This window comes from Vipera ursinii (assembly GCF_947247035.1).
Source record: "Vipera ursinii genome assembly, chromosome: 12".
Classification (NCBI taxonomy): Eukaryota; Metazoa; Chordata; class Lepidosauria; order Squamata; family Viperidae; genus Vipera; species Vipera ursinii.
In genome coordinates, this window is record NC_139525.1 from 1523650 (window position 1) to 1536020 (window position 12371).

The following is a 12371-nucleotide window of genomic DNA, read 5'->3' on the forward strand; positions in this document are numbered from 1 at the left end:
GAACGAACGAGGCCTGCTGCAATGTGCTTAAGCGTGGCTGAGCTGCGGTTTGTCCCTTTTAAAAAAGTTTTATTGACAACTTACAAGAATAAAACGGGGGAAAAGCACACGTGCAATTAAAATTCTTCAAGTTTATTTTGTTAGACAATAAAGAAAATCGATGGGCGACACGGGCGTGCAGAAGAGCCCGCGAGGCGGTCCGAGGGCGCCGGGCCGGAAAGGGGCGCGCTCCTTCGCGCGCAAACACGGGTGCAATCGCTCACCTGTTTCCCCGGCTCGCGGAGCGGTTGCCATGGAAACACCCGCGGCGCGCGGGAGGGCTCATCACGGCCAGGTGGGACTCGGCCGCACAGGTGAAGGCGATTAGGCGGCTGCGACGCTGAGTACGCCCCACCTAGAGGACGCTTGGACTACAAATCCCATCCGTCAGGCACCCAGCGGCTCTCCCCTTATGCATGGGAGGCCGGAATAGGGTTGGAGGTTGCCTCCTCCTCCTCCCCCCCCCCGCTGCAAAGGCCCAGTTTTTAAAATATCCCCATCATTTTTGCAGCAGTGCTTTTTAGGGTTGAGAGCTCCAGAGGGTGACTTTGGGCTTCAACTGAGGAATGCTTTGGATTACAAGTCCCATCAGCCACCTCCGGGGTGGGGGTGTTGATAGGGATGGTCCGTTCTTGCAACAGAGGGCTTGCTTTTTGTTGTTGTTCATGTTGAGCAGGTTCCCTCCCCCCCCCCCGCTTAAAATGCTCACTGTTTTTACAAAATCTGAAAATAGACAAAAATAAAATTATGGTTATATGTACAGTAGAGGAGATACTTTGGACTACAGGTCCCATTAGCCGGCCTGGGGGAGGGGTGATCAGGATTGCCTCTCTTGCAACAGATTGCCCTTCTGGTTGGTGGGTCGTCCCCTCCACCGAAAACTCAAAGCTCTTTTTCTGTTTTTTGTTTGCATCTTATCCACCAATCTTATCCACAATCTTGCCAGGCAGCCCTTGGTTTTATTTTGAATTTATTTTTTTCCGCAGTCTTTTTTTCTTTAAGAAAAAAATCCATGCCCGGCGGATTTTTCCTTTCCTTTGATTTTGCTAAAATGTTATAATAGAGTTTCTGATACATAGTGTCTTGCCCAGTGAAAGAAATTGACTCAAATTTGAAACTATTTCTTCCTTTTTCTATTATTGGAACTCTTCCCTACCCAGTTAAATGTTTTCAAAAGAAGTCTGATATATTTATATCCACATCATAAGGATTTTAATAACTTTTAATGAGACCCCTCTCAACATTTTCCACCATGTTGTGTCCTCCAGATAGGGTAGGGGGAGCTGCATAGGTCCGCATGCTCATGTCCTGACCGCCTGGAAGATATTTTGGGGAGTTTGTTCTGCACTTCTGCTTCTGAGCCTGCAGCACAACGCTCCCTGTGTTGCTCTTTGGCAAAAGTTAAGGGTGGACCTGCAGAACCATCTTGATTCTTGACCAACCTGTAGAAGCCATTGGCTCAAACATCTCTGTGGTAATAGTACTACATACCTGTGGGTTGGCTTCCTTTTGATCAATGTTTGCTATTAAAAAATGGAATGTCATGTGGGAAAATCAGGGAAGTCTAGGCAGTTCAAATGAATATAAAGGTTTATTGCACCTACTAAGAGTCCAAGCAAATTGGTGGTAGATAAGAGTCAATGGAATTCAAGGTGGGCTGGACTTCAGATTTCTTGTGGGTGAGAAGGGACTCAAGACTGATGATGCTCTTGACCCTCCCTCCCTCAGGCTCAGCCTGGTCATCTACATGGAGATTTTTAATTTAAAATGTGGGGCTGAGACTGTGTTGATATGACATCTTCAGCCACAAACTCGGGTTGGAGAAAATGTGTGTAACACTCTGCCCTTTTACCAGATTGTGGGCCTACTAGATTGTGGGAGATCTAAAATAGCCATCTTCTTGATTTGTTGTTCACTGTGTAGCTTGATTAAAGATGTACGGGGTGTCAGGTTCACTATTTAGGGTTGTGGCTGAATGTGTTGGGCGAACAGAGCCTCCTTGGCCTGTTTCTAATTTTGGAATTCATGTAGAACTCCATTTATTCAACCTACAGTGAGTCTGATTGTTAAATCTTCAGTTTTTGAAGCAGAATTTCCCATTCTGGGCTCTGCTGAGCAAAAATCTTTAGACTTGGGCTAGCTTTAAACCTTATTTGTGGAGTTTTCCATGACTACTAATGTGCTACCCCACTTGGGTAAATAGTATTAAGAAGCTTCTCTTTCACCACCCCTTCATCTAGGACCATCTGGATAAAGCAGCTCAGATTGAGAGGGAAGAACTCAAAGGTCTCATGTCGCATCTTGCAAAAACCAATTTGTCTAAACAGGAGACATAAAAAAAGATATGGAAGATAATGAAGGTGATTCTGTTCCACAAAGAACTGGATTAGCTAATTATATATTTTTCTACAAATAAATTTTTGTATTGTATATATAAGCCTCTTAGAATAAATGAATAAAATAAATCATTTTTGATGTGTGCCATTGTGCCCACAGTAAAAAATGACAATAAAGATTATCATTTGTTTTTGGGGTTTTTTGCATTTAATTGGGCTGGCTGTTTTTTCTGGCACATCCCTCTATAGTAGATTTAATGGGGCGAGCAAAAACAAAGTGTCTAATATTCAACATACCAGCCTCTGTATCCTCTTTTTATCCTACGGCTCTTGTGTTTTATATGCATCTCCTGATTCTACAGAATCATATCATATTTATAGGCTGCTCAGCTCTAGACAATGTTGTTCCAGACATCCAATTTTGAGTCGAATTTCTTTTCAGTGTGAAGTTTCAAGATCATTTTACTTTAAAGAATTCCAGCATTTTTTTCTTCTGGAATGGAACTTACAAAATGTCATTGAAGATTTTGGAGCAGCCTCGCTTCTCAAGATTAATGTGCTGCTCTGATCATGACTTTAACCTCTTCAAATTCGTAAAATACTGTTTATGGAAATAGTACTGCAATTACGCCTCTTTGGGAATTCAGCCCCACCCCACCCCCAAATTGTCTAAAATGGAAAGGTAGACATAGCTGAGTGAAATGTGGGATATACCACTGCTGTTTGCAGGAATATCCTAGAATCAAATGCCCCCCTCTAGGCAAGTAATAGAAAAAAATCAATCAGGTAGGAACTGGTTAATTGTATCAAGTGTTATTTGGGAAAAGAACAGTGAGAGATTGGGTGTGCAGAAAAAGTGCAGAGAAGAGCAACGAAGATGATTAGGGGATTGGAGGCTAAAACGTGAAGAATGGTTGCTGGAACAGGAACTACTCTAAATGAAAAGGATTAAGGGGGACATGAAGGGCTGCCACAAAGAAGGGGGGCTATCAACCTGTTCTCCAAAGCACCTGAAGTCAGAACAAGAAGAAATGGATGGGAACTAATCAAGGAGAGAAGCAACCAAGAACTAAGGAGAAATTTCCTGACAATAAGAACAATTAATCAGAGGACTGGCTCACCTCGGGAAGTTGTGGGTGATTCAACACTGGAGGCTTTTAAGAAGAGACTGGGCAGCCCTTTGTCCAGAATGGTAGAGGTCTCCTGCTTGAGAGTTGGACTAGAAGACCTCCAAGGTTCCTCCCAACTCTATTATTCTGGCAGAGGACTCATTTAGGCAACGTGTAAGAAAGGAATCAAATGGGATACTCTCTCATCCAAGAACAAAAGGAGTCCTAACCTTGCTTTCTTGAGTGAGCATATTGGAAAAGGCATAGCAAGATGCCACTGATTTGCATCCAGTACAGGTTAGTGTAGCTTGTGCTTCAATCTCCAGGAACTGTTCACAAGAAACTTCTGAAGTCAGAAACGAGAAAATTCTCCAGCTGATTTTTTTCAAATTGGTTGCAAAAGAACCCTCCCCTGAGGAAATGTCCTCCCCCCCACCTCCTCCCTTGGAGTTGTAAACAAAGCCACAGGACAAAATAGCCGGGCTACCCGATTTCATCACTAAGTAAACATGATCTCATGAGCAACTCGTGTGAAGGAATTTCACGCGGGCGTTCCAATCTAGTGTGCACATGGGATAGGATTTCACTGCCGTTGCTAAACCACCCGGTGCGTACATGAGTGGTCAAAAACAATTGTGACTATTGCAAATGGCAGACCCAGTTCTAGGTCAGATGGGCAGGCTTGATTCTCCATCAGCACTTAAACTGGGTTAAGCACTGTACGAATCACAATTGTGTGCAAATAATTGACCTTGCGAATGTGCCTTCATTTGCTGCATTCTTGACACGATCAACCCTACTTGTAGAATAAGATTCAACTCCTTCGTTCAGATACTAATACGTTATGACTGAGCACCGTGGGTGAAGTAAGACAGTACCTATAATTCACTGTTTCTCAACCTTGGCATTTTTAAGATACATGGACTTCAACTCCCAGAATTCCCCAGCTATGTAACTGGTAAGATGGCAGCCTATTTGAATACATGTAGTCCTCGACTTTAAATTAACGACATTGAAAAAAGCGAGTTATGACTGTTTTTCACATGACCGTGGCAACACTTCCATGGTCACGTGATTAAAATTCAGGTGCATGGCAACTGACTCATATTTATGACGGTTGCATTGTCCCAGGGTCACGTGACCCTGACAAGCAAAGTCAACGGGAAAACCGGAACCATGTCACTAATTTAACAACTGCAGTGATTTGCTTAACGTGTAGTCATAAAAGTTCATAAAATGGAGCAAAATTCACTTAAATGTTTCGTTTAAGAAAAAATTTTGGGCTCAGTTGAGGCCGTAAGTTGAGTACTATTGGTATTTGTCTACACGTACTAATTACCGCCATTTTTGTGGTGCCTTCTAATCTGCTAGAATAATTTTCCCTCTCCTTTGCCGAGGACCCTTTCTTCCCAAGCCCACAAAGAAGCCACCCACAACACGGAGGGAGGGTGCAAAGGTTTAATCCTCCAAAACATTCCTTACATAATCAAAGTGCATCAGACCTTTAAGAAACGAGAGTGGATGAGGAAGGAGGGCGCTAAGAACAGAACTGCCAGGCCCAAGGGTTGAAAACTAGTGTTTGATTAGACAAGGGGCCAAGTGGACAATCGCTCATTCCCAGGGACAAACGATGCAAGAAAAAGCATTCGTTCTCAAAGTCAGTTTATACTTTGTTTTTGCAAAGAGACCAAGCACATCTTGCACACAAGGTGGAGAGAAGCACCGTCTTAAGTTTTGACGCATAATCAGGTTGGCGGCACCAGTTAAGGGAATGTTAGTCTGCCTCTCACCCCCGAGGTGGCCTGGATTAAGTATGAAGGGCATCTTGGCCAAAAATTAGCTGGACAAGCCTCAATGGCGAGGAACGGAGGCCATGAAACTGGCCAGAAATGGCGAGCACAGCCCCCGTTCTTGCACTGGTGAAGGGTATACCAATGAACTGGATCACTATGTAAACACGATGCCTCTGACGCCGCCTTTTACAAAATGTTCACTTTCAGGTAATCCGCTCCGAATAGCGTTCTGCCATCTTGAGAACCGACAGCGCTACACAAAGTCACTTAGTGCTAATGGTAACAGAGATGGGGGAGAAGATGAATGAACATTGCAGAAGCCTCTCCTGGGGTTCATGATGATCAAACACAGATGGGCACGTGACTTTTTTTAAAAGCAAGAGAATTCTGCACGGTAGACGCAGATATAAAAGTTGCTCCAGATTCGTTTCACAGGCATAATCATTGAGCATTTGAGAGCTGTTCCGTAACAGAAGCTTGGCCAAATGCTTGAATCATTTCAGTTAAACATAGTTAAAACATTGGTTTAAAAAAAACATACTGTAAATCACTGAATAGGTTTTCCATAGCATCTTAATGAGCTCAATGGGAGTCAAAGGCAATTCACATTCATGATGTGAATTTATAACACCTTTTTTAAAAAAGAAAGACTTTCCGCATCCCAGTAAAATATCACTCATGTTCTTAGGATAACCATGGTGATGAGACCTGAGAAAAGAAGGAAATGTTACTGGTTGGTTGTAGCTTAAATTTACATTGTGCATGTGGAATATAATTAATATAATAAGCAATATTTATATTCATGGAAATTTGGCACACGCCAAATTTCACTCATATCTCAACACTGACAATAGTTCTCACTTAACTGGTTACTTAATGACCATTCAAAGTAATGATGGACTCAAAGTTACGACCCGTCCTTGAACCTATGACTGCTGCCCTCCCCAATTACGTGATTGCATTTGAGAACTTCACAACCGGATCACACTTAAGATTGGCTGTAGCCTCCAGTGGTCACATGATCGCGATTTGTGACGTTTCACAAAAAACGCTCGTTGGATATGCTGGATTTGCTCAATGACCAGCGATGCATTTAACCACTGGCGTAACAACAGTAATAAAATCAAGTCAGTCACATGGTGACCCACTTAACAACCAAAACTCCAGGTTCAATTGTGGTTGTAAGTCGAGGACTCTCTATTTGGGGAAGTTTGTAACTTGGGCTTTTTTGCATGGCATATCTCAGACAAGCCAGGAATGTTGCACACATCCCGCAACGCATGCAGAAGCAGAAGGTGCCTACCTAATACATAAGCAGCTACTAACTTCTGATTCACGCTCAAGTGGAGGTAGAGAGGCACCAGGGAATCCAATTCTCCCAATGTGGGAAGCATAAGAGCAGCAATGCACAGGATTCCCACAAAGACGGTGAGTAAACTAGGCCCCGATGAGGCAATTCTATTTTCTGGGGAACAGAAAAAAAGAAAAGGCAGGGGGGAAAAAAATCAGGATTATGGAATCGCTTCATTTTTTTCCTTTTAATCTCTATTGTTCTTTGTGCCCATAAATTCTACTACAACTGCAAGAAAATTATATATTGTATTCTACACCTACTATTGTAGTCCTGTTAGACCAGGGCTGTCCAATCACGGCCACTTTATGACTTATGGACTTCCAGAATTCCCCAGCCAGAAAATTCTGAGAACTGAAGTCCACAAAGTGGCTAAGGTTGGACACCTCTGTTAAAACTCTACAAGTTATCATCTAATTCAGCATCGTGCCCAACTAGTGGGGGGGAAAAAAAGGATGGCGGTGGTGGTAAAGCCATTGCCTTTCTTTTCTGATTGTGAGCTTCTGAGAAAGAAAGAAAAAGAGAGAGAGAGAGAGATGGCCTACTTCCACAAAGGCCACTTCATCATGGAAGTGACATGTCCCCAAGAGTCCTCCAAGTGGGCTGGATAACCACTCGTGGCATCTTAGCCCGCACATTCCCACTGCTCAATAGGGCAACAGAAGCCACGCGAGAGAGGAAGCCTCCCTTTGGCCGAGGCAACGATGCAATGGGCTCGATTACCCGGCTGACACAGAGTCTGCTCCAGAAATACACTTTCGGCCAGATGCTCCTTCAGACGCTTTTCCTCCTCTTCCTTTTGCTGCTGCTCTTTCGCGGTGGGGAGCAGAGTAGCAATCACCTCCTTCCTTCCCAGGGCTTTCCTCTGGCTTTGCTCAGACACCTGGAGCCGAAACTTATCGATCACTCCATAATGGCAAGGTCGGACGTCTCGGTGACGAATCACTCTGCAACGGGAGCAAACCCGGTGGCTGTTTCAGGCCGATTCTCCACACACAGAGAGAAATCTTCTCCGCCCCCACCATTCACAAGATTTTATAGAAGCGAAAGTGTTTGGGACAAGGGTGTGAACAGACAATTTCTATCCTCGGGACCCCGAGGGATTGCTCCATAACTTTATTTATTGGGACAGGCGCCGGTAAGCACTGAGTCTAAAGAAGTGCAGGGATGGGGCTTGGAGACTGCTAGCTACGATGCAGCGAGCTGAGAAACAATGTTTACATACATATCAATGCAGCACTGAGGCTTCACAGCACCAGCCGCATCCACCACAACATATTTATTCGGAGTTGTACATAGAACTGCAATGAAAGAAAACGGTTAGCAACAGGCCCTAACAGCAATCAAAAGACTCAAATATATGCACTGATCTTTTTAAGATTGGCAATTCATACTTTCTCCCCTTCCCCTACATTCTATAAATTAAAAAAATCAGTACAATTTGGTCCCCACAAGCCAGGCTTCGATACCCACCTTTGAATTTTAAGGCAAACTCATAGGGATTGTAGAGAGTCAACACCTGCTTGTGCGTCGCCTGGTCATCTGCATAAAATATGAGTTCGGTAGGAAATACAAAGACAGGAAGTTTCCCTTCCACTAACTCTGGTTGTCTTTTTTGCTGCTGCATTGGCACTAAGTCCTTTTTCCTGGTCCTTCTGCACTTAGGGTAGCTCAGTCTCCAAAGACCTCTTGTTCACAGCAGTTTAAGAATCTGAGAGCATTGTGATAAGCCTGCAAACAGAGGGAGGAAGCAGCAAATATAACTGCTGCTGTTCCGTATATCTCGTCTGTAGATTGAAATGCAGAAACAAAATCCTCAGCATGTTGAAAGTTTGGATGCCGCACGTCTAGCTCTGTTACTGAACACCTGCATAGGAGTTGGGACCACTTTTTCTTGTTTGGGGATGGAAAAAGTAAAGCCTACAATTATTTGGAACGGCAGATCTAATTATTAGGACTCAATTCTTTGGGTGCCACTGGTAATTTAGAGGCACAGCTTCGTTCAAGCACAAAAGAAACACCAATGAGTCTGCTCTGGAAGCCTGCCAGCCAACAAGAACACAACAAGATCGTTGGGGAAAAAACAACCCTATCTGGTACTGCATAAATAAAGAATTCCAGGAAAAGCTAATAATTAAAGTGAAACAATCTACTGAAATGGCATCACCCCGGATGTTGGCAATTTATGTTTTTCTCATCCAACCTATTTTAAGGAAGTCAGACTTTAATCCCGAAACTACATTAAGCCAGAAGCAGACTTAAATCACGTTTATTAGCACCAAACAACAGCTCAGCCTACAGAAAGAAGACATCCCCCCAATATATTGTATATAAATAAATACACAAATAAAACAAACATGATTCAATATCTCTGAATACTTTGCCAGAACCTGTCACTCAGGGACTTCTACAAACTGCCAACACTTGGAAGCCACCAGGAAACTGAAAGGGAGCACATTTCCCCAACACACAAACCGGTCCTCTTGCTGAGCCTGTAACTGTAGGCCACAGTCCAGCCCTCTTACGCTCCCCCCCCAGCTGCCTTTTGAGTAGTAATGCCACACAGAGGGGGATATTCTTTTGATGGCATGCCTGCAAGGAATATCACCTCTCTCAAAAACTTGGGGGAATTGGCCAAGACAGGAGGGAAGAAGACGCTTGTGGGCAGCCAGAGTCACACTGGAGCTATACGGCAAGGAAGCAGAACATGAGAGCTTGAATCCCACTAAAGAAAAGCATCAACACTCTCCTCTCCCTAGCATGACTTAAAAAATCAAAACCTCATTTATCTAGAAGCAAATCTCTAAAAACATCCAGATGGACAGAATTACAGACTTGCCCCTTAAGCATTCTGTGAAAGTAGATAATCTATAAATAATTTAAATTTATCAGATGCAGCTCGCATGTTGCCATCCCACTGTAGGTCTAGCTTATATGTTTTTGGATAATTTCTATATTATTATTTTATTCTACATCTTCTTCCTGTAAGAACTCAGAGTAGTGTACCTCTAGCTGGCTCTATTCTGGCTTGTTTACTTAAGTAACCTCCCTCTGTGTTTCTTCCATGTTGTTATAATACACAGGATAAATGACTTTATGTGTAGTCTTAACCTCAAAACTTTATTATTGTTTAAGTTCCCTCAGTAGTAGTATCTTATTTTCCATCCCAAGAAGCTTATTTAGAGTACAGAAAGGACATAATTCCAAAGTCTCATTTTAACTTTTAAGGTAAAGAATAGAGTACATATACAGGTAGTTTCAACTTACAACAGTTCATTAGTGACTGTTCAGAATTACAACCGCACTGACAAAAAGTGACTTATGCCCGTTTTTCACCTTTCCAACCTCCCCATGATCATGTGATCAAAATTCAGATGTTTGGCAACTGGTTCATATTTATGACAGTTGCCATGTCCCGGGATCATGCGATCCCCTTTTGCAGCCTTCTGACAAGCAGAGTCGATGGGGGAAGCCAGATTCACTTAACAACTAGGTTACTAACTTATCAACTGCGGTGATTCACTTAACAACTGAGGCAAGAAAGCTCATAAAATGAGGGAAAATTCACTTAACAAATGTTGCAATTAACAACAGAAATGTTGGGGTCAATTGTGGTTGTAAGTTGAGGACTACCTGTATATACAGAGAAAGAGAAACTACACACACACAGAGAGAAATACGAAATTAGTTTTCATTCTTTTCTGATCAACTAAAGTCCAGCAATAGGACGGGGGTCACACCACTGACTTCAATCAATCTTTAATCTTTACAGAGAGTTGAGAGATGTTTTTCTGGAGAAGACCAAAGGCAGGAAGTGACCAGGGCTAGTTCCAATTCCACCTTTGTGAATCATTGGACTCTTCTTGGAAACCGGCTTCCTGGAAATCACTGAGGTTGCAGATCAACCTGGATGCTTTTCTCCTCATCTCCCAAATCCAGCCTCGTCCTATTTCAGACAAACCTGAGATGGGGGGTGGGGGGGACACAGAGCCCAGATAGCTCAGCCATGGCCAGGAAAGGGGGGCGGGGGCTTCCAGGTCTGTCCAGGCACGCCACCCCCCCCAAGGCTCCCCTCAGGAGCAAATCCCAGGATCTGCTTCCACTGAAGATTCAGGAACCCCCCCTCCCCTCCCCCCCATTCTTAAATAGGGCTGCAACACCTTCAGCTCCTGCTAAGGACCTCCACAGCTTAGGCAACCGTGAGGAACCCCCCCCCAAGGGTAGACCCATTTCAGCAACTTTGAGCCCCAAAATCTTAAATGACTGTCCCATTCCCCCAAAGCCGCCTCCTCCTCCGAGCAAGAGCCATGGCGGGGGGGGCGTCATCTTCCTCCCACACCGGCTGAGGACGCCCCTCCATCAGCCCCACTTCTGCCTCCCTCCCTCCCCTTCTGGGGCTGGGGGGGTTCCCTCCTTCCCAAAGGCTGACCCCGAGGGAGGCAAGAAGCCAGCCGTGGTCGGGCTGAGCACAGGCGGAAGGGCCAAGCAGGACGACCCCGACTACGGATCCCCCTTGCTGACACGCGTCTATGCGCTCACACGACCCTCCGCAATAGCCCCTCCCCTCTTCCTTCCTGGCCCTTCCTTTCCCTTGGAGCCGGCTGCCCTCGCTCACCCCCTCGGCCATGCTCGCCGTCCCGGACTCGTCTGCGGGGGGGCAACCGCCGAGGGAAGCGCCGCCGTCGCGCCGGGCCTCGCCTGCTCCGGGCCTTCTCCTCAGCAGGCCGGCTCGCCCGTCTCGATTTCCCCGCCCCTTTGACGTCATACGGGCCACCGAGCGGTGCCGGGAAAGTGGAAGACTGAGGGAGAAGCGTGGGAGAGGAAAAGAGGGACGACCCGGAGCCAATGCGCGTGCGCGTCGCCTACGCTTTGGCGTCACCGCCTCCACTTTTTTTCCCCTCCCTCTCCCTCCCCCCCCCGATCCCTAGAGCGTGCGCGCGCAGAGGCCGTTCCCTGCGGTGGCTCCGGAGCGCGGTCGCCCAGCCGCGCATGCGCCCTTCGCCCCACAGGCTGGCCGGCCGTCATTTGTAACGGCTGTTCTTGGGAGAGGAGGTGGCTTCATTTGGGTCCGGCTCTGCACCTGCCCGAGGCAAACAATGGGGCGGGGAAGGGGGGGGGTCTTCTCCGGTTATTGAAAAGCAAACACGTGCATTAATGTCCATAAAAGCCTTGCAATCAGAGGAATGAGGGATCCTTTGCAAGGCTGCAAATTTGCAGGCCAAACGAAGCCCCAGGAGATCCTTTCGTGCACTGTCCTGGTTGGTTTAACTAGGGATTTCTTGAATAAGCTACCGTGGGCTTCACTCTGGGGTGTAACTGCCAAGCTCAACCGCAATTCACAGCACTAACCAAGGGGACCCCATACCAACTGCATGTTGGCTTAGTACAGGGGTGTCCAACCCACAGAATTCCCAGCCACCAACAAGACAGCGGTGCAAAAACGTTTCCCATGCAAGGTTTGGAATAGGTGTCCCTTTGCACATGATGTGGATCCCAGCTTCCCAGTTTTAACCCATCTCTGCAACAGCCAGGAGAAGCTGGAACGCTAAAACGTCCATTATGGAGAAAGCTGCACAGATCTCATTATAAAGGCAGCTCTTTGAACAGTAATTAAACCATCATCACTCCCCTTAGAGTGCTGAAATGATTCTACCAAGGGAGGACACTGTTGCACTAAGGAAGCAATTCAAAAAATGAGAACACAAAGAAAATTGGGAGAATGTTTATTCATCATCTCTGTGAC

At 45.4% G+C, this 12371-nt stretch overlaps 1 protein-coding gene across 6 annotated transcripts; it reads right to left on the reverse strand.

Moving 5' to 3' along the window:
* Nucleotides 1-392: 392 nt before the first annotated feature.
* MOSPD1 (motile sperm domain containing 1) lies at nt 393-11376 on the reverse strand. Of its 6 annotated transcripts, XR_014493630.1 has the most exons (8): nt 11244-11376; nt 8102-8359; nt 7854-7929; nt 7352-7575; nt 6581-6742; nt 5819-5985; nt 2188-2358; nt 393-762 (listed from the first exon to the last, which is right to left on the reverse strand). XR_014493630.1 is itself a non-coding variant. In XM_083372214.1 (7 exons), exons 3-7 carry the CDS (start codon nt 8253-8255, stop codon nt 5954-5956), a joined length of 648 nt encoding a protein of 215 aa, XP_083228340.1. In that variant the 5' UTR covers nt 8256-8359; nt 10469-10589; nt 11244-11376; the 3' UTR covers nt 4929-5953. The 6 variants fall into 6 exon arrangements, 4 of the variants coding, with proteins under 4 accessions (XP_083228340.1, XP_083228339.1, XP_083228337.1 ...); XR_014493631.1 differs by lacking the exon at nt 393-762 and having other exon boundaries at nt 1058-2358; XM_083372214.1 differs by lacking the exons at nt 393-762; nt 2188-2358 and adding an exon at nt 10469-10589 and having other exon boundaries at nt 4929-5985.
* Between the last annotated feature and the right edge of the window lie 995 nt (nt 11377-12371).